The sequence below is a fragment of the Microtus ochrogaster genome, linkage group LG5 (genome assembly GCF_000317375.1).
Source record: "Microtus ochrogaster isolate Prairie Vole_2 linkage group LG5, MicOch1.0, whole genome shotgun sequence".
NCBI lineage: Eukaryota > Metazoa > Chordata > Mammalia > Rodentia > Cricetidae > Microtus > Microtus ochrogaster.
Window position 1 is genome coordinate 54286763 of NC_022031.1, and position 23221 is coordinate 54309983.

The window sequence follows — 23221 nt, forward strand, 5'->3', positions numbered from 1 at the left end:
CGGATCTCTGTGAGTTCGAGGCCAGCCTGGTCTACAAGAGCTAGTTCCAGGACAGGAACCAAAAGCTACGGAGAAACCCTGTCTCGAAAATTAAAAAAAAAAAAAAACAGGGTGTGCTGACAAAGTGAACGCCTCTACCTTTCAGGTCAATTTTATAGGAAGACTTTCAGTTTATACAACCAAGGGAAGACTTTTTAAATAGGTAAGAACCCCAGAAAAATGACATGGTGATTTTGGGGAAAGAAATACAGCCTGTGAAATAAATACATAACAGAATTTGGGAATCAGAAAAATGTCAGAAGCTTCTAGAAAACTGGGAACCTGAGAATATTCCCTTGAAGTGAAAGCAGTATTCTCATTGTACTGAAGGAGAGAATGTGTAAGAGAAAAAAAGAATCTAAGTATATATCCCTGAGGAATATCTACATCCAACAACTGGCACAAACTACAAATAAGACAACTAAGGAGGACAGCGGAACTAAAGAAGCACAAAATCCACAGAATGTCCACCAAACTGTCCTAGAGTATAAGCTACAGCCTTTAGCAAACATCAATACTGTTCATCAATTTGAAAAACTGTATCATACTGACCCAAAATATTAACATGGAAAAATGGTAAGAAGAGGAAGACATCGGTACTGTAACTTTCTGTGAATCTAAAAGTTGTTCAGGCATACACTTGTCTCAGCTCCACATTCTTTGTGTTCACTGGACTATGCCTAATGTCTGTGCATATTTCTTTTCAGATTAGGCTGTTAGAAAAAAAACTTGCTTTTATTCAATGCTTTCAGTATCCCAACTGCTACGAATTTATGTGTTTTTATAGTATCAACATCCTAATGTTTGATTCCTTTGCTCTCTTCCAGTAACTAAAGCAAGGTTTCTATACTTTGCTTTGCTGATGCCCTAGACAGTGGGTTAGATTAGGTCCCAGTATGGGAAGCTAGAGGCTGACTACAAGGGCAGACAAAAAGCACTTGCTGTGAGCATCACCCAGTCAAACCCTTCCTCACAGGGTAATACATCTTTCCCATGGCAATAGCCACCTCAATCACAGTTGTGCCGGGTCTAAAAGAAAACGCCTCAGAGACACCATCACCAGCCATCAGTGTGTGCCCCCACCCAAGAGGCCTGACATAAAGTTCTTTCTCAGAAATCAGACACCAACATCAGGACAACCTCCTCCTCAGAGGTCTAAATTTCGGCTTTACTCAGTCCTCCAAGCATGTGAATTTCTATGATCCTAACCCCAGATCTAGAGATGGTATCATCCTTTGCTTTAGTTTCAGGGGGAAAAAAAGTTAGCAAATATGTATCTAGCTAATTCTTTAACCAATTAGCCTCTAAAATTTTTTGACACCACAGGAGTTGTGGGGAGCATAAGGAAAGAACACAGCTGCTGAAACCAAAGTACAAAAGTTTCCAAGGAGGCAGGCATCAACAATGATGGCTCCTTCAGAGAAACTGGCAAGAGCTTAAAGTTAGTAGACAGCGAATATAGTCAATAAATATACAACACAACGAAAAAGATAGTTCTCCCATATAAATATTTAGAAAATACTGTATCATATATATAATAGGTTTTTAACCAAACAGCTCAATAAGCTAATTAAAATGTAGAGTTTTTAGCAATCAGTGACCAGTTCTTCAAATAGGGAACACTTGAAATTCTTTCTCCTCACATCCTTCCTAGTTATGATTTGAAAAGCAACAAAAAGAAAGAGATATTTGGTTGCAATAGAAAAATTAAAATTAAAAAGTTTATTTCCTTTCTGAGATACTTAACACTGTCAATTGTCCTTCAAAGTTGTTTAATAGTAGTAATGACAATATCAAATTTGATCTACCTATATATGCCAAGAGGATCTAAAACAATGAGTATTTTATTTTTTGGAATTAAATACATATACATATATATCATCTGTAGACAGATTGCTATTTTGTAACGTTAATTCACACTTACAGGTTCCCTGATTGGGGGTAAAAGGTATCTGCTTTTGGCTTAGTAAAACAAAATTTTTGTATCTTTCAATAACCAAATGGGTTAACTACACCTGTTATACACCTATAACATACTATGGGATTAGAGTATCCTGTGCTATTTCACCTTATTAAATATTATTTCACTAATTATATTAATATTTTATTCATTATAATTAATTTGCCATTATACAAAAAGCTGCAGTCATATAAATTTAGTTTAATATTTAATAAATATTAATTTATTTAAAAATGTCAAGGAGAAATGTTTTTAAATGTCATTCTACAATAAAAGTAAAGGACACTCACTCACCAGTTCACCCCATCTGCTTCCACCCAAGCAAAACGGTACTCATTGACCCGGAGCATCAGCTGCAGACAGCCAGCAACACACTGCACATACTGAGAACTCTAACAGGAAAAGTGCACAGTGTTAGACTGAAAGGCATTCTAAGTCATGAGACCAAGCATATGCATTCCTATAGGAAAAGTCTACCTTTTTACTACAGTTTGTTAGCTTTAGAGCACCCAGTCTCCTGACATCCTTTCAAAAGCCTATCCTCGTGTCTGTTGTTAACTTTGCCTTTTAGAAATTAAGGTGACTGTTGTATACCAAATTAAATCTACACAATTCAGGATGACATAACACATTTAGAGAAATTAATTGACAAAGTAGCTGTACCTTTGATACAGTTTGATAAATAAATAGTTCACCTTCCATTTCTGTATCTTGGACAGAGGCTCTACAAACAGAAAATGAAGCTCTACATAATTATACAATATGAAAAAATAAAAAACAAAGGAAGATAGGCTTATCCTGGAGCAATTTCAGCACAATGTAAACCTTTACTTTAATACTTGGTTTCTTCACTCCTGGTGAGAACACCACCACCAAGAGAACACCGGCAAGTGCACTGCCATGGTGGAAGGCAGTGATCCACTCAGCACACAACAACAACTATGCAGGAACTCAGTCTTTGGATGTCTTATAAAATATCTAGTGAGAACTGGGCAAGGTGGTGCCTGTCTTTAATCCCAGCACTCAGAATGTAGAAGCTAGCCTGGTCTACAGAGCAAGATGCAGGACAGCCAGGGCTACACAGAAAAATCCTGTCTTGAAAAAAAACCTAGTCAACATTTGTTAAAGATAACACAGATTTTTAAAACTTTGTTCAATAGCTGTATGTCATAGAAACTGTGTTTAAATCTGTAACTTGAAATAAATGAAAATCAACTCTTAGAAAACATAAACCCTCCATTTTTCCACAGCTAGTAAAAACCTCTGCTCTAAGCTATTGTCTAAATATTTCCATGAGAGATATGTCTTTAAAAAGTTGAGGAACGAAAATTTAAGCTCTAGCCTTCATAATGAACAAATTTAAAAAGGTAAAAAGAATCATAGATGTCAATAGATGTTATAAAAATCCATAAAACCTAAAATTTGATATTATTAAGCTTAGTGTTTTAATTTAAATAATACATGAGCTGGAACACTACAAAGAAATTTACAGCATTCAAATACAAAAATACAATGAAGTGAGTAGTTTGATAAACAGTCAAATATTATAAAGAAAAGGGACTTTATCTCTACCTAGATAGTGGTGACATATAATATGCACAGATAAAGTTTAACATCCCACCTTAGCAGAAGCTGAACGTGACGGCTCATGCCCAAAAGCCCAGCGCTTGGAAGGCTGAAGCAAGAGGATTTCTACAAGTCTAAACTAGCCTAGACTAGATATTTCATTCCAGGTCAACCTGGGTTACAGAATGAGTCCTTATCACAAAAGCCAAACACAAGCAAAATTATATTAGCAGAACTTACAATGACAAAATCATTTCATTTCAAAATTTTCTGCAATGGAAAAAAATACGTTTTTTTTTTCAATTATTTCAGAAGTTAGAAGTTTCTACCAGAGAATATAAACCCCACCTTTCTTGTTTACAAAAAACCTGGGAGAGATTTCTAGATACAAATAGTAAAAGAGCAACAAAGGCACCTTTGCTGAATCATGAGATGCTAAATAGCACACACAGCACAAAACAAGAATGGGCTCCACGCTGTCCGTTACAACTGGTCCTACAGCTCACAGGACTCTTTCCTACGGATTGCTATACACAGGGTCCAGCCCATGCCAGTGATGGCAGACAGTATAGCAAATGACTAGGGCTAGCTATGTAGACTAGTCTGGTCACAATCCACCCGCCTCTGCTTCCTAAATGCTGGGTGTACACCACTACATCCATTTATACACTGCCTTCAACTGAGATGGAGAGCATCTGTTTGTTTACTTTCCCTTAACTGCTGATTAGCAGTGTCTGGTATAAATAATGTAATGATTGCTTAAAAGAAAATAATTAGCTTTAGCTAAATCAACTCATCCACTTTTACCTTTAATCCTACAGAAAAGCAATTCAACAAATACTACTAGAGAAAATCACACAACCATGAAAACCATGAGCAATCAAGTCTCTTCTCCCTGCCGTTCTCCACAGGAGCTCTCCTCCTGTCCTCCTCTTCTTCTCAACAGATCAAAGAAAAATAAAGACTACGCCTAAGGACTGGTTCTACTATAAATACCTCAATTCCTAAGCTGATCCATAGTTATAGCCCTTCTTCCTGTCCTTTACCTAGGAGTACAGCTCCCACCTTCAGCAAGATCTGTCACACACACACACACACACACACACACACGCATGCAAGCACGCACACATGCACACACACACACATGCACACACCTTTTTGCCCCATTATGCTCCACCATTCAGAATCCTTACCCTCTTCTTCCTTATACTTTCACTTTCTGAAGAGTATCAAAGTAATTCAAAAATTAAGGAACAAATATAAAGATAAATTTATTAATGGGGTGAACACTAATGTTGAATTTTCACTTTGATAATGCTATGACTTACGTGCACGCTACACTTCTAAAGGAGTCAAAGCTGATGGCATTCATCTACATTTTGGAGTTGTAACCTCTACAGAAAACAAATCTGTACTCCACAAATTCATCATAAAAATGCTCTGTACACCAGGAAGTGGTGGCACACATCTTTAATCCAGCACTAAGAAGGCAGAGGCAAGCAGATCTCTATGAGTTCGAGGCCAGCCTGCTCTATAAGAGCTAGTTCCAGGACAGGCTCTAAAACTACAGTGAAAATTGTCTCAGAAAAAAAAAAAAATGTTCTGTGCACTGTTATGAGTGAAGCGCAAAGGTGGACTCCAGAAACAAAACTAACAAAAGTAAGCCCCAGAAACTAGTGTTTTGTAAGAAATAGAAAATAGAATGCTGACTATCAGCTCCAGAAGTATTTAACATCTCATAGTCATAAAAGAACTATTTTCTATTAGAACCAAAAGCCTAGTATGAATATGTGTATATAAAGTATAGTTGTTTTTATTTTATTTTCTTAGCTTCTGACAGACATTCACTTAAATATATCACAGAAGCTTGTCTGTAATCCCAGCATTTGAGAAGACAAGCAAGAAGTCCTCAAATTTTAGGTCGGCAAGGCTTGTCTCAAAACAAAATAAGCCAAACAGCAATAAACAAAATCCCAGGAGGAAACTTAAACAAATGGAATTCTGCCTTGTTGAAGGTTCATAAACTGGCTCAGAAAACTGACTGGTAACAACTGCTAGTGCTAAATTTACACAAACCCATTACTCATAATTCCACTCTGGAGTAAGTGCTATGGATATAATATATATACTACATAGAACAAAAGACATGTACAGAATGTTCACAGCTAAATTATACACGATGATCAAAAACTTGAAGTAACCAAATATTAATCATTTATAATATTACTTATGTGATTAATTACTACACAGCAAAGTTAAGGAATATTGATATATACAACATAAACGAATGCCATGATAAGATGCTGAACAAATGAATTCAGATCCCTTTACATGCAGCTCGAGATCAAATCAGACTAAACCAAACCTACACTAACATCTCATGGTAAACATTAACCTTTGAAGGAGGCATGGTGAAAAGGTTTTAGCAGGAAAAACCAAGATGTATAAACTCATCCCAAGGGAGGAAAGGTGGCAATGTAGTTACAAACTACTTAGCATACAGAAGATTATGGTTTCTCTCCCAACATCCAAAGAGGGGAGGGAGACAAACACTGGAACAGAATGACAAGCTTTATCTCAGTATCTTGAGGAAATCAATTTCCTCAAAATTGCTTTATTATCAATATAGGAAAATAGTGCCAGCTGTACCAAAATTAAAAATTAAAGATCTCTCAACTGCAGCCAGTTTCTGTAAAGTACCACATAATTTTCAGGTACACTATTATTGTCACAAGATATTCAAAAACTAGAATGTGTGCAGATAAGAAAAGTGGTATATATTATTTGTGTTTTAATAAATGAAGCTTGCCTGAAGATCAGAGAGCAAAGCAGCCACACTAGTCAGTCATATAGGCCCAGGAGTGGTGGCGCACACCGTTAATCCCAGGATTCTGGAGACAGAGGCAGACGGATCTCTGTGAGTTCAAGGCTATCCTGGGCTACTTGAGATCAATGCAGAAACAGATCCTGGTGGTTCACATCTTTAATCCCAGTGTTTGGGAGTCACACACTTTTAATCCCAGCACTAGGGAGGTGGAGACAGTAGCAATATGGCTGGGCGGAGAGAGGAATGTAAGGGAAGAGACAGAAACTCAGTGGAGTGTGGAGTCTGAGGATGGACACAGGATCTCACCCTTTCCGTCTGAAGATTTGGTAGAGATAAGAGGTCTCTCTAGGGGTTGGCTGCTTTGCTTTTTTCATCTTCAGCTTGTACCCCAATATCTGTTTCTGGTTTTTAATTATTTGTGAAACAACGAACAATTTCTTGAAATAAGAGTTATGAAAAGAAATTCTTAGATAATATTCAAAAAATATCAGTTAAGATACAGAGCTCCGGACTGGTACACAGAGAAACCCTGTCTTGGAAAAGAAAAACAAAAACAGAGATACAGACTTCCAAAAAGTAATTTCACTATTATTCACTATTTAAGGTCTTCATAAAGTGCTTACAATATAATTTGCTTAATCATACAATGTACTTATATAAATATTGGGGATCTCTAGTACAAGAAAAAAAGTACTGGTGCTGCAACTAAGAAAGCAAGATTTGCTTTATAAATTAATGTTTTACATACAATTCCAAATGTACACTTAATATATAGTAATAGGTTACCTTACTATTATTACTGGTGCTACACTTTCAAAGGTATATGAGAGGAAGTCTGTACTACTCAAATACATTATTTCATTTTCTTGTATACTGCCACATTGTTTTGAAAGGCAACCCTTCCAAAGACCTGATCAGAAAAATAAAACTGAAACACTAAGTCTGTATTCAATACACACACACACACACCAAACACATACACGCAAACACACAAACACACACAATTTTAATAATCCCAATGCTTCAAAGTGTTAACTTGGTGATAAGAACTTAAAGGAATGAAAAGTCATTCATAATTGCCCTGGGTAAGAACAATGTTCTTTCTGCCTACACTGTCAGGCAAGTACAGTGGTCCCTATTCTCCCACGTTCCCAGACCCCTGAGAGATCCTAAGAGCACAGTTTTATTTCTTCCTATATAGATACCTATGATAATTTCATTTGTAATTCAGGCATAGAAAGCAGTTAACACAATGCAATAGAACAATTATGACAACAGAATAAACACAAGTTATTTAAGACTTGCGGGTTGTTTATTTTCTAAATTTTCCATTTAGAATGTTTAGACTCCAGTCACCTCCAATGACTTCTGGCTGCTGGGTTCCAGCAGGCCACCAGCAAGGGCAGCCTACAATTAAGAGCAAGCCTGTGCTGTGTGAACAACTGAGGCAGCCCACTCATCTGCTGCCTGAGCACAACTTCTGACAAAGAACTACAATCAAAGCACTCCACCTCTCTGCAAGCCTGCAGGGACCACAGCATTCAATCAAAAACAAAGCCAAGGCAGCAAAATTTGCCAGGAGCAAGGATATCAGAACTGCCAAAGAAATCACTGAGTAACAAGGAAACACAACTTTATGAGTTTCCTGTTTCTCATTCTAAAATGCTGCAGCCTCAAACATGAATGAACCTCAAACATATTACGCTAGATGACGGGGATCTGGCACACAAAAAAACAAGTCAGAGTTTTATTCCCATCACAATCCACAAGAGAGGACTGCAGAACCAGAAAGTAGATTGGTGGCTGCCAGAGGTTCAAAGAAGAGAGTAGGTACGGAGAAAACATTCATGGAGTACAGCGTAGTTCTTGGTTTCTGGAGTGCTGAAATACTAGAAACTCAGACTGCAGTAATGGCTGCACAATCCATCAATGTAAACCATTGAACTGCAAATGCACGGTTTTTACAGTACAAGGAGTGTATCTCGGGAAGGTTTCCTTAGTCCCACTAGTCGCGTGGTTAGTGGTCACCTCCATGGGCAGGCAGATACACAAAAGGATCACATTACAAGAAGTCCTGTTAGACAGAACTGCTTCAGAACATGGAGAATCACCTCAGAACAAGCAGGAAAGAAAATCTAGCAACTCTACCCAAGAAACAACACCCATCTTGGAACTAATGGTGGATTGGGTCCAAAAAAAACACAGAGGTAAGGAATCGTCTTCTACACTCAGGTATCAGTGAAAGGGCAAGGAAAAAGAGAAAAAAACAAACAAAATTTCCAGTCTTTCTCAGTCTTCAAAGCTTGGAAAGATCACAACACTCCTTGGTCAGGACTTCAGCCCAGAAGTCCATTTCCAAGGCAATGCTGATCCTCAGAAAAGAGGAACTATTGTTATATTAAAACCAGCAAAGAATTTACAATCAGATGCTTCGAGTTATTTCCATGACTGTGTGAAAACAATGCCGCACATTTTAAGTGAACTTCTCTTATGCGTTGCAAAGTGAAAATATACATAACAATAAACTCCTCATGTATGGTGACGGTTCTGTGAAGCCTCTAAAAGACTAGCTTCATGGAGCTCAGATGCTGCTTTACACTGCCCTCAAGTGGCAACATTACATACTGCAGCTTACCAAACTGCTTTTTCCCACTAATTTAAAAGCTATTTATTCAAAGGCATAATACAGACATAACAAAAGTCACTGTATAGAATAGGTTGAAGCAAAATATAAATATTCAATTCCAGCTCAGGAAAAAGTGCCCTAGAAAAAATTCCTCAATAAACAATTTATTGCATTAGTGTTTCTGACACTCATCAGCTATATGACCTTTAGCAAGATTGTGTGCTTTCCTGTTCAGCCTCATTACTTTTGCATAAGAAGTGACTAATTTATAACTTACATCAAATATACACACACACATACACACAACACGGCAATGTAACATAAAACTAGTAACAGTGGTAGTTACCCAGTAAGTGTTCAATAAATACTAGCTGAGATTTGCCCATTAAAAATAGAATCAAAGGATGGCAATATTCTCCATTTGAGGTCTGCTTTCAAATCAGTATCTATCAGAAAAGAAAAGTCCTCAAGAAAAGTCATGAGAGTATGCCCAGGGCTGGGGAACACTAAAAACATGGTGTAAAATCTTACAATTACTATTTAGGGTATGTGTATATAGATGTACCAGATAAACAATTACACTAACCAATACCAGCTCAACCAATTCTGTCTTTCTAATCAATGGACAAAAAAAGAGGAAACTTGAATCTCACACAGCTCAACTTACCTCTCCTTATACAGGGTTTAAAGAATTACAATCGCTAAAAATAAGTTTAGAAAATAAATTATTCTAAAAATACGTAAACTATAACACAATTAACTCTTCCAGACTTCATACTGTAGAAACCCCACAAGAAAGAAAGGTGTCATGTGAGGGTGCTGGTGGTAAATGGCTCGGTAGTTAAGAGCACTGGTTACTCTTCCAGATACTGGGGTTCAATTCCCAGTATCCACACAGTGGCTAACAAGAGTTTGTAACCCCAATCCTAGATTTTTTTTTTTTTTTTTGGTTTTTCGAGACAGGGTTTCTCTGTGGCTTTGGAGCCTGTCCTGGAACTAGCTCTGTAGACCAGGCTGGTCTCGAACTCACAGAGATCCGCCTGCCTCTGCCTCCCGAGTGCTGGGATTAAAGGCGTGCGCCACCACCGCCCGGCTTCCCAATCCTAGATTTTGATGCCCTCTTCTGGCCTCACCTGCACAGACAGGGTACAGAGTCACAAATGCTGGCAAACCGCCATACACATAATGAAATAAAATCAAATTTTAAGGAAAAAATAAAGATGCCAATTTATGTATTTGTTTTAACTTAACAACTAAACCTTCTACCTGTCCACTGCTTTCTCTCTTCACTCTGTCCCAAAGAGTGCTCATCTACTTCTGAGTCCTTTTGTGGCTTCACACAATATCCATCACATTTTTCAATCCATGCCCCAAAGGGAAGCTTGCCTGCTAACTTTCATGTAGATTCTTAGACAAGCATATGGGTACGTTCCATTCAAATTATGGACATTACAATGATCACTACAGCTGTTACATGGTTTAGACAAAGCTTTGTCAGCCTTCTAGCATCCCATAGGCATTTCCATCACATAAGGTTGCATACACCTCCCACTTCTCTCCTTTGTCCTGATGTTTCTGTTCCATGGCTCCAACAACATCCATCCTTTTTCTTCCCCAAATGTACTTGCGCTACTCAAATCCAGCAAAGTTAAACCATTCCCAAAAGGGGAAGATGATGTTACCTAAGAACCTAAAGCCCATAATTAGTACTGACTTTTAACCACTTATAAGTGGGAAAAGACTGGTTGAAGAAGTGGTGAGGAGGTCCACGGAGGCTTGAGCAGTGCAACAGTATTTTTGTGCCATGAGTCAACTGATACATTGTTTACACCTAGTTTAGACAGATATCAGACAGCTCACAAACTACTGAACTTGGACACAAACAACATGTTTAGTCTCTTGTGCTGTGCACTGTGATGCCAACTCTTACATGGATTTGGAGATCTCAAGAAGCATGTCCTGCAAGACAGCAACAAAAGGCAAAATTTGTGTCTCCCATAAAAAAGGGAATAGAATTAGCCTCACTTTGGGTGGTGCCACATCACATCCAAGGATTTACATTTGGGGAACTAGTAAATGCCTTCACATTTTTAAATGCTTATGAGTCAAAACAATTGATTTTCAGGGTGTTAAGAAGCCAATCAATTAAGAAGGAACATACTTACATCACTTGAAGAGATTGTTCCTGTTTCAACAGCAACACCGCTACCACGAAGTTTCTATCACAAAATAAATGACTTATTACTTAGTTTTGTTTTCTAATTTCATCCTAATTTAATCATCTTACAAAAGGAATTGGATGAATTTTATCACCATTTTCCCTAATCCTACCTTACAAAGAACATGAAGACGATATAGAAGTTATTGTTCTCCTCCAGCTAGACAGACTGACTACCAACAAGAGCTGAAGAGAAGTCCTATAAGGACAAGATAAGCTTCACTGGTAAGGCTGGCAAAAGTTTCTACTTCAGTATTTACTAACAGAATGGTGTTTCCAATCAGATGACAACCTGCACTCCCAATATTTTTGGCAACACTTCCTAATAATAGGAAGATAGCAATGCCATCAAATGATCTCAATATTAAATATCACAAATGTTACATAGAAATGAAGAAAATATAATGTAATAAGTCAAGAGAAAACTGGTAAGAAATTTCGAGATGGGCGTCTCATTTTTTATTCATACCCATTAAGTATGAAGCAAAAATTGCCATTGTAAAGTTAAAAAAAACAAATATGCAACCTAGCAACTGACTTGGGCACTTGAAAGTTTATTTTCACTAGAAGCATGAAGCTACGAATCTTTTATGAAGGAGAAAATACTTTCAGTAGGGAAAGGACTTTGCACATATAGTACTATTAAAGACATATGAGCAAGATAGCAAATAAAATATCAAATAAAAATAATCCTACCTTTCTTTAAACAAGAAATTTACAATTTAATTCTGATAAAAGGCTATGGAAGAATTTTCTGCCTGTAGCAAGAAAGCCAAGAGTGATCAGAACCAGGCAGAGGCAATGTCCAGACTCTGAGAAGCAAAGCCAGGCTGTGCTTGCGACCTTCAGTGGGTGTCCTATAGAAGAAGGACTAGCAGAGGACAGGTATCAAGCCACATCAGAAAGCCAAAGATGATGGCAGCGACAGCACACTGGAAAGATCTTGAAGAACATCCACGCAACAGTACAACTCCAATGAAAACTGTTCTAGTCTCTGAAGTACTTCAGACTATCTTCCCCCCGCTGTAGGACATGGTTACAACCATGTTAGCATTAAGTGGATGTTACTCATTTCAGGAGCAGCAATTCATCCCTGAGGCGCAACATAAACAGCACTGCTGTGAACAAACATCAGGGGTGAACTGCCCAAGGGTTAACAAACTACAGTGCAGTTCTCTCACATCAGCTTCTACTTTTTCAGCTACAACTACACCTAAGAAGAAAGCTGGGCTTTACAAGAAAGAAACCCACAGCAAAACATCAGATGGATCTTGGGAATCCTGTGGAAGAGGAGGAGGAAGGACTGTAGGAACCAGAGGGGCCAAGGACACCACAAGAACGCAGCCCACAGAACCATGTAACCAGAGCTCATAGGGGCTCACAGAGAATGAACCGACGATCAGGGAGCCTGTATGGGCCTGACCTAGGTTCTCTACATATACATTATGGTTGTGTAGCTTGGTGTTCTTGTGGGGCTCCTAACAGTAGAAGGAGGGACTTTCTCTTAACTCTGCCTGCTTTTGGAGCCCTTTTCTACCTACTGGGTTGCCTCATCCAGCCTTGATATGAGGGGATGTACCTAGTCTTAGTGTAACTTGTTATGTCATGTTTGGCTGATATATGAGAGGCCTGTTCTCTTCTGAAGAAAAACGGGAGCAGTGGCTCTGGAGGAGAGAAGGGAGGGACGAGGAGGAGAGGAGAGGGACTGGAAGGAGTGGAAGCAGGGGAACTGCGGACAGAATGTAGTAATGATAAATAAGAGAAGAGTAAGTGGGGGAAAGGTAGAATTAAAGAAGAATGGGGTTCATTTAAAAGGATGCATGGTTTTAAAGTGTTAAAAAAAATGGGAGAGGAAGTGTTTCCTATCTAAAAAATGAAATGTTCTGATTTCAGAAGATCTACATTTAGGACCCTAAAATTTCATCCCATACACCCATTCTCATGTTTTAAATACTTTTTAAGTATCTTATAAACTCAGCAAACCCTACAGATAATGCTGACATAAAGAATAATTTCATTAAAAACATTCTCTGTAGAACTAGAAAGGGCAATGAGTGCCCAAAGGCAGGCAGTAAGACAAAAACGTAAATCTAAGCAAAATTTCAGGCATCTCTCATACCTTAAGCTAAAATCTGTTAAATTAACATTTATTTGTAACTGAGAGTTGACAATACAGTGACTGTCAATATCATTTGCCTGATTTAGTCCCTCTGTGTCGCCCAACTTAAACTAAACTCTGCCTTTTCTTCTTCAGAGCACTCTTCCCCAGCCAACCTCTCTTTCTTTCTTTTGAGCATCAGTCATACCAAACTTCCAACAGTCACTGGAAGTCTGAAGGAAACATTTCAAAGAGCCATCCTAAATATTCTAATTTTGCCCTCAACTAAAGATGCATGAAAATAATGGTCATTTTCCAAGATATTGCATCAGCAAGCTCTCTTCTCCATGGAGACACAGAGCTAAAGAAACCTGAAAGCAATCCAGATGACCAGTAAGCAGGATGTCTCAATTTAAACCCAAATGCTTAATCCCATGGTTTCACATGATGTGGGAATGAGCCACTGTATAAGACAAGACTGTAAGACAGTTGGACTGGGCAGCCCCCGACTTGCCCAAGGACAACTGGAAGCTTGGTGCAAACTCTTGATTGAGATAAGGACAATCAGATTGACTAATGGTCTACAATACATTGCTTGTAATTTGAAATTTCCCGGGTAGCACCCAAGACCATTTGTTTATTAAATAACCAGTTAAACAAGCTGGCCTAGTTATGTAATCTTATGTAAGGCATAGAAAATCTCCAGAGATCTCTCCCCCAAACCAGTATTTCTCATACAAATGTTGGTGATTCAAATACACAGGCCAAGGCAGAAGCTACGTCTGCAAGTCTCTGTCTCCAGAGCCTGTTCAGATGGTGTCTCCAGTGTAGCATTTGTTTTCTATATGGAAGCTTTCTGCCATCACTCACTGAACTGCTTCCTGCAGGTCCAGTTCTCCGAACTGTGTAATCCTGGCAGCTGCCTGGAAGGAAGGAAAGTCCCTGACCGGTCAGAAGCAAGGGCAGGAAACCACAAGTGGCAGAGAGGTTTGAGCTGCAGCCAGTTAAAGAACAGACAGAGAAGCATGCCATCACACCAGCCGTAGTTAGGCTTACTTAACAAGTACAAAGTGGAGTTCCTTTCACAAAACATTTACCATAAATAACATAGGAGAACATGGATACTAACATTACACTTCTTTTGGATACTAAAAGAAATGTGTTACCTGTGAACTCAGTTGAGTTTTTATCCAATTGAAATAGTAATTTAAGTCACTGCCTTCCATCAATTCTTTCCCCCAAGCTGCTAACTTGGCAATAATTCTTGCTGCCTGAAAATGAATAAGAAATATATCTGAATGCCACTTGCATCCTTTACCTTAAGAACCCCCCCACCCCCACCACTTTGCTGAGTTGTTTTCCTAACATTCAATTCCAGGGGAGGGGAGGATTCATTTCTTAAAACTTATTTTAAAACAAAAACATTCAAACTGTATTTTAAAATATTTCCTTTAAAATGAACAAAAATTAACTGTGCTTTAAGATGCTACATAGCATTCCCTAAATTATTTTGCATTTCAAAATAAGAGTTGGAGCCAAGGAGGTGACATGCATCTATACTATAATCCAGCACTTTAGTACTGCAAAGTCTGAGACCAGCATGGGTTACATAGTTAAGAACCTGTCATTTAAAAGAAAAAAATAATAAGATTGGGAGTTCATTTAGATACCAGCACAACTTTCATAAAACACAGCTGAAGGCTGGAAAGATACCTTAGACCATAATGGTGCTTACTAACAATCCTTACAATCTGAACCCAATACCTACAATTCATGTGCCAAGAGAGAACCAACTGCCAGAAGTTATCCTCAGACTTTCCTTTGTACTGTGGCACATGAGTCATACAATAAATAAATAAAATCAAAGTCAACTGACTTATAGAGTATTCCTATTTGGAACCCAGGGGCTGAAAATATATTAGCAGCACAAGTGTGAGCAAAAAGGAAATGACCAGGAATGACACCTGACATTTAAACCCCAGCATAAGCTGGGGTAATCACAAACAGTGAATAATCAAACAACAGTCTGACCCTCTGTTTGAAAACTTAATCAAAAGCAATTTAAATTAAGAACATAATTTAGCCGGGCGATAGTGGCGCACGCCTTTAATCCCAGCACTCGGGAGGCAGAGGCAGGCGGATCTCTGTGAGTTCGAGACCAGCCTGGTCTACAAGAGCTAGTTCCAGGACAGGCTCCAAAGCCACAGAGAAACCCTGTCTCGAAAAACCAAAAAAAAAAAAAAAAAAAAAAAAAAAAAAAAAAAAAAAAAAAAAAAAAAGAACATAATTTAGAGACTCCAGGAATACAGTTCAGTTCAGTTGAGAACTTGCTGAGCATTCAGGAAGCCCTGTGTCTCGCATCATGAATTGGTTGTGGGAGAAGACTCCTACTTCGGGAGATGGGGGCAAGAGGATTTGCTGTTCAAGATCATTTGCAGCTATTTAGATACTTAGAGACCAGCCTGGGCTACAGGAGATGCAAGTCTTTAAAAAAGACAAAAAAGAAAGACCATTATCTGGGGTCTGGAATCTGGGAACATAGCTCAGCTGTAAAGCACTTGCCTAATGTGTGCCAGGCCCCAGAAATCCAACATCAAAATTGTTGATCAGGTTGTGTCTTTATTACTAATAATGATGTTCTAACTAGATCTACATCAACTTACAACACTATGAGGATATTTAAACTCGGTAACAAGGCAAAGGAAACAAGCCTCTACCACTGGAAAGAGGAAACTATATTAAATTAGTAATTTAAACATTATTCCTAAAAATTATAGCTTTCTTGTGACTCTGCTTTTTGGAACTTTTTTACAGATGTCTATGACTTATGAAGCATGAGTAGAGCTGCATGTGGAAGAGGCAGGCGGGGAAAGAGCACACTTGCAGACTTTAGAATGGAAACGAGGGGATTACTTGTGCAAAATCTCATCCTCTCAGACTCGTTCTCATCTTTTCACTGACACCATGGAAGATTCTTCAGTGTTGGGGTTCCAACTACAGCTCTTCGGGAGAAGTTTCAAGCAAGAGTTTCAAGATATTAAAAATAAACAACTAAAATAAAACAGTTATTTCAAAACCAAATTTAATTTCTACATAGTACAATGTGATTTCCTGCTACAGGCAATCTTGAGCTGCTGCACATGTACACTGAAGCTAATGAACACATTCATCTATAACTGTATAACTACATCAGGTCAACAGCCTTCTATATTCAGCACCATTAAGCAAGTTATCATGTCACAACCACCCAGGTTTGCTTCCTCTGTGCGCCAGTGTAAAATATAAACTCCCTTCTTAGATGTGCATGTGTATTGTGGGTTGAATAGGAAATGTGCCTGACAGGCTCGTGTGTTGAGCACCTAGTCCCAGCTGGTTGTAGCATTCGGGGAAATTCTAAATCCTTTAGGCATCCCACTGGGAGAAGGAGTAAGTCATTGACGGTGGGCTTCAAGTTTTATAACCTGACCCTGCTTCCTCTTCCTACTTTCAAGGCAAGAGTCACATGCCTTGACCACTCTGATGGGTTACAATTCCTCAGAACGAGTTGACGCTGCTTCTTGTCAGTTGTATCACAGTAACAAGGAAAGAATAAAATATACTTAAAGCAATATGATTAACTCAAAACTTACCATATGAACAGTAAAGGGATCCTGACGATTCAACATTGGCAGAAAGTATGGCCAGGCAGTACTCTTGCTTCGTTTTGCATAGTCAAAGAAAATGCTGACACGCTGGTGATTTTCCTAAAGGAAAAACAAGAGCAAAATAATCATATACTGCTTCTCACCTGCTTATTGCATATCCCATTAGGATGCATGGTCACCCAAATTCCTACATAACCAAAATTCCTCTGGAAATCCCCCCACCTTTGAAAACCAGTCTTGCAATTATTTGGGGGGGGGGCTATATAAACACCACTGTCTTTTATGTCTCATGCTATCTTCTCAAACCCCACTTTTGGGAGATAGCACTATCTAACAGAAAATAAAGCTTGCATAATTTGATCAAAGAATTTGGGCAATGGTCTTATTCTCATTCAATAGGATTAACAGGATCACAAGGACCATAATTTATATTTTTTTTTCTCAGCTCTCAACACTGTATTGACATTTCTACCTCCATCAAAGTATGAACAGTACGGCTGTTAAAACAAACAGAAACTGGAAAGAGAATAAAACACCCAAATTTAAGTATAGACTCATAAATTCAAGACCAGCTTGGGCAACAGTCCAAGATGCTATCTAAAAACAGAAGCTACACCTGATGGTAGATACCTATAATCCCCCTGGGGAGATTGGGTTTGAGGCCAGTTTGGCCTCCAATAGCTAGGTCCCAATGGAAGGGAAGAAAGAAAGAAGAAAGAAAGAGAGGTAGGGAGGGAGAGGAGGAAGGAAAAAAGAAAATGAGGAAGGGGAAGAAGAAGGGAGAAAGGGAAGGTAAAGAAAAGGAAAAAAAGGCCTGAGAGCACAGATCCACTGTAGAGACCTTGCTTAGCATGCATGAAGTGCTGGGCTCAATCTCCAGCCACATAAAAAATAAAAACAAGTTATAGGGTGTTTATCAGAGTCCAGATGAAACTTAGTAACAGTTATAAATGAAGAATGCTTAGTACACCTACTAAAAGAAATAGATATAAACTGAGTATACATAGCTCAATAGTTCAGGGGTAGAGTAGTTACTTAACATGTATGAGACCTGAAGAAGGAAAAAGAAAAACATGTTCAATTTACAAAGCAAGACCCAAGTCCATAATGGACATAAGAGATGAACCTAAAATAAAATCATTCGCCTGAAGCAGTGACAGGTAAGTAGAAACAAACAATAAATTACATCAGTGCAGAGCCGCGGCGAACTCCTTGACCAGCGAGAAAGAACGACCACGACACGAGGATTCTTCTCAGATCACGCTTTACTGGAGTGCACTTGGTTGAGAGATAATATGAAGCGAAGGGGGCCCGAGAGCACTAAGGCAGCTGCTTATATATGGAAATGGCACATGGGTTACCCTGTGATTGGTTGCCACCATCAGCTGACACCAGACTGCATCGAGATAGGCCCAGGGACCCCCATTCACCGCGCATGCGGGAAGTGGGGGACAGGCAGCTCTCAAAGGCATCGCCAAATATGGAGTATAACCGGCAAGACAGGATATGGTGCCATCTTGCAATGGCGGTCCTGTCTGGCTCCCTGCACAGAGCAGAAAGGGGTGACTAGAGGCAGTTCACAGAGGACCTAGGTTCAATTCTCAGCACCCACATGGTAACTCATAATCATATTTCCAGTTCTAGGATATACAATGTTCCCCCAGCTCCCAAGCTCTGTGGGCAATAGGCATGAAAAGTGGTACACAGAAAGTGGTACAAGCAGGGAAAAAAAAAACAAAACTCACACACACATAAAGAAACCACAGGTTTGGGAATGGTGACACAATGATATTATCCCTGCACCAGGGAGCCTCAGGCAAGAAGATTTTCAGTTTGAGGTCAGCCTGACTACAGAGGCAAATCTTGAGTTGAAAGAGGGAGAAAGAAAAAGGAGTGTGCACAAAAGAGAAGAGATAGAAAAAAGGAGGAGGGGCCATGGCTCCACACCATTACCACAATTTGCTATCCCAATATTAATGCGTTTGGCTTTAATTCATTTTATGGCAAGAACATTCTACTATTAATAATGTCCCAAAACAGTAAAAATGTAACAGAAATGAATATGTAAGTCAAATAATGTTGCATTCATATTTATAATCTATGTCAGAAGAAGCAACAAAAGTCAGAAAAACATTCATGAAAGGAGATTTTAAATGTCATTCTAGCACATGTTGAAGGAACAGAACACATAAAATTAGCATATAGAACATCTGTATCTTAGAAACTCAGGCTCCCTTCTGCTGCTATGAGAAAATACTCTGGCAAAGGCAACTCCAACGACAAAGGGCTTATTTACAGTTCATCATGGCAGGAAAGTCAGGGGCAAAAAGTTGAAGCCACTGGTCACATATCCAGAATCAAGAGCTGAGAAATGGATTTAAGTGTGAGTGCTACTGCTCAGCTTACTCAGGGAGCTCAGGATTCCCTGCCTAGGTGCAGTACCATCTTCAGTGGGCAGAAATATAGAGACATTTCTACCAAGATCATGAACTCATTAGCTCAACTTCTATTTAATATTGTATTGTAGGTATTAGCCAAAACAATCAGAAAATAATTAACCAGACAGAGTATACCTTTATAAATTAAAGGAAAATTCAACCAGAAAATTAATTTGGATAAAATGAATCACTGAGATTCCAAAGTACTAAATAAATGGTAACTTACATAAACAAACAAACTGATGATGGAACAGCAATGAAGTTTATAAAAACAATAAAGAGGAAAGAATATTTAGAAATAAATTTAAAAATGTGAAAGACTTTACATTAAGAACATCCCTTCTTCTCATCCTTTATATCTTCGCAACCCAGTGGAAATGCGAACAAACTACTCCACATATTCAGACAGGAAATGTTCAATATCATACAGAACAATGGATACAAAACACGAAGAAAAAAGACACTACTAGTCTATAATTAAAATACTGGAAACTACTCTACCATTAAAACTAGGTGATACTATGCATGAACAAACAGGCATTCCAGAGGAATTGTACAGAAAACCTAAGAATAGATGTGTGTGCATGGGAAGTTTAAGGAACAAGGTGCCCCTCTGCAGGGGCGTTTCATTTGTATTTTAATAAATAAAGGCTGCCTGAAGTTCAGAGGATAAAACAGCCCACTGGTCAGCCTTACAGATCAGGCAATGGTAACACACACCTTTAATCTAAGTAGCCACACTAGTCTGCCATAGAAAGCAGGCGGTGCACGCCCTTAATGCCAGAACTAGAGAGGATTATAAAACGGGAGCACTCTCAGTCTCACTCAGAATGCCGGGAAGCAGGGTGGCCATTTCAGACTGAGGCAGAAGTAAGAGCCAGTGGCTGGATGTTTTGCTTTTCTGACCTTCAGGTTGAATTCCAATTTCTCTCTCTGAGTTTTTATTAATCGTGCTTCACCCCTCCAACCATTGCAATAAAGGACCAAAAATCTAGTGCTGATGTGAAAATAAAAGAGGCATCTACAAGTGACAAACTGTGAGTTCACACTGGTATGTCTCAGAACTGGGACACAGGTGTTGCCTACATACAATCCATGCACCTAACACTGCAGTCTACACGCTAACTCACATGCTTCCAGACCCACACAGTAACCAGGGAGAGCACAGCATTCCTGCTTTCCTTAACCTTCCTGTTTTAAAAGACTAAGTGTGAGGAAAGATGAGACCATTATCAGACAAGCCTGCATCAACCCAGGATTGTTACTATAAATAATTATCTCCCTAAAAACCTGAGAGCCCCCAGCAAGTCATTCTTCCTTATTTATCTATCCCTAATAATGACCACTAAACATGTCAGAAACTAGGCCGTGAATATGTAGGGTTTTTTCCTTATAAACTTACACAAGAGTACTCTTTAAGGACCCAAACTAGCACTTTTCTCTCAGTGTCTCTTCTCCCCCAGTACTGGGAGCAGAGAGCTGAACCTAGATCCTTTCACGGGCTAAAGAAGCCTTTACAAGTGGGCTGAATCCTCCAGCCTCTTCATGTCTCTTGAGAAACAGACAGGCTGAAGTTTAAACAGCTGAAGGACCCATCTCATAAATCCTGCTCTACAAATTAAGCCAAGATTATACTGTAGTTTAAAATACAAAATTATTAGCAAGTATCTCTGAATTCACAGGCAATTAAAAAAGCAGAACTTTAGGCAACTGAAAGTTCAGATTATACGTCAAACTGCATCAAAAGAGCTAAAGTACTTTACCTGTTTCTGGCCTAGAACAAACAGCATCAAAAGCTGGTTATGAAACAGAAGGAGCCTGGGGGTTTCGTAGACTGCGTTGATATTAAATTAGGAGGAAGGCCTGGGCTATATGTAAATAAGGGGAGGACTGAGGACTTGCCTCGCATGCATGAGGCCCTAGGTTCAATCCCCAGTCCAAGCAAAAAGAGAAAACAACTTTGAGCCAATTTCAGGAAAATCAAGCATAATTACTTGGTATTGTGAAAATGGAAATCAGCTTCATGTAAGTACTGTTAGTACTTCTAGTAAAGTAAGAAAATGTATCAAGCTCTAGAAGAGAATCACTAAGCAAAACCTTCCAGAACTGCTCTTACTGTAAAGTATAAAACAGCAAAGTCCCCCAAGGTACGAGGACTCTACCTACCTGCAGCATATCGTCAACCATGGTTAGTATGTACTGCACTGTCTGTTCTTTGGAGATGTGTGTCATCAGATTTATAAATGTCTTAGCACACTGCAAAACACAAAATTAATGTTATTGCTCTCTTCTTTTTTTTAAATTTTGAAACAGGGTTTCACCATGTAGCCCTCACTGTCCTGGTACTCACTGTGTAGGACAGACTGCCACGAGCTCATGGAGAATCCCCTGCCTCTGCCTCCCAAGTACTGGGATTAGAGGCATACACCACCACACCAGCACATTATTTTCATTTGTACATAATTTTAATGGAACTTCTATAAGATATTATTTCTCTCATAGAACAAGATAAAAATGCTAGTAGATAACACAGTATAGAAAAGGTACACTTTCACAAACATCATCATCATGAGACCTAAGACCTTTACCATGACTTCTACCACATTTCAACTATATCCAGTGATAAACTTTAAATAGTTACTGGTTTTAAAAATACACATACCTAGCAATTGTTACTCTTGATTACTAAAGACAGTGTAACACCTTGTAAACAACTAAAAACTAAAAATGACTTTTAAATATTATTTTATTCATTACTGATTAGACTAACTTGGATAGAGCTCACTGGTGGAGCACTTGCCTAGCAAGCAAAAAACCCATGGGCCTTACCCCTACCATGGCAAAAAGCATTGTTATTACTAATATTAATGTGAATAACATGTGTACAGTATATGACATAGTCATTAAAGGTTTTCTAGCATTTTAATTTTTATGTTGCAGTTTGAGGCTAGAGGTCGAATCCATGGTCTTCCTTACGCACGCTAACTAGGTACTCTCTTAATGAGCTACACCCAGTCCATCCCAGACTTGTAATGATAGGGAATAAGTGCTCATTATAAAATGAATGGAAGGATCACCTGGCTGCCTTCAGTCTGAAGCATCTCCTGCTTCTCCTCAGAACTTCTTTTCATCTCAAACCTTTGAATAAATTCACAGTCTTCAGCAGAAATCATCTGCCCCCTAGAAAGCAAGCATAAGTTATTCTGTTCAGCAAGTACTGAGCAGCACTGTGAGTGACACAAATTCTTAATGCTTTTCCTTTCTCCTTAGTAAGTTCAAGAAAATTACAGGCCACTGTTTTGTATTAGGTTCCTGTACGTGGGCCCTGAAGAACTAACTAAGGAGTCTAACATAACCAGAAAGGACAGCAGACTAATTTCCCCAACAGCATAGTTTCAATGGGCATAATAAGGAACATCCTGTGCTGAAATCCTAACCAAAAGTCACACCTGACCAGCCTAAGCATAGCTATTTTGCTCTCCATCCCCGCCTTAGGACAGTAGCCCACAATGAGGACTGACCTTTCTGACCTCTGTTTCTGCTTTCCTTGCCTTTCTATTAAACTAGCCTCCTCTGGTCAGCCTAACAGAAAACTTTCCATTTTGTGGGATAGTATTGCCTGACTGCAGAAACACAAAGGGAACTAATTAACATCTTTTAATTTGTTGAAAATTATCTTTTGAGGGGCTGGAGAGATGGCTCAGTGGTTAAGAGCATTGCTTGCTCTTCCAAAGGTCCTGAGTTCAATTCCCAGCAACCACATGGTGGCTCACAACCATCTGTAATGAGGTCTGGTGCCCTCTTC

General features: G+C 38.9%; 1 protein-coding gene across 3 annotated transcripts in view; it reads right to left on the bottom strand.

Annotated features, from left to right (window-relative positions):
• Atp6v1h (ATPase H+ transporting V1 subunit H) overlaps nucleotides 1-23221 on the bottom strand; it is a 61768-nt gene that overhangs the window by 34358 nt on the left and 4189 nt on the right. For 2 of the 3 annotated variants that reach the window (XM_005362247.3, XM_013351916.2), the window contains exons 3-8: nucleotides 22494-22596; nucleotides 21583-21672; nucleotides 16964-17077; nucleotides 14501-14605; nucleotides 11184-11237; nucleotides 2294-2391 (exon numbers count right to left, since the gene is read on the bottom strand). In XM_005362247.3, the coding sequence (XP_005362304.1) occupies nucleotides 2294-2391; nucleotides 11184-11237; nucleotides 14501-14605; nucleotides 16964-17077; nucleotides 21583-21672; nucleotides 22494-22596 (564 nt within the window). The remainder of the gene's footprint in view (nucleotides 1-2293; nucleotides 2392-11183; nucleotides 11238-14500; nucleotides 14606-16963; nucleotides 17078-21582; nucleotides 21673-22493; nucleotides 22597-23221) is intronic. The other variant, XM_005362248.3, reaches the window with a different exon arrangement.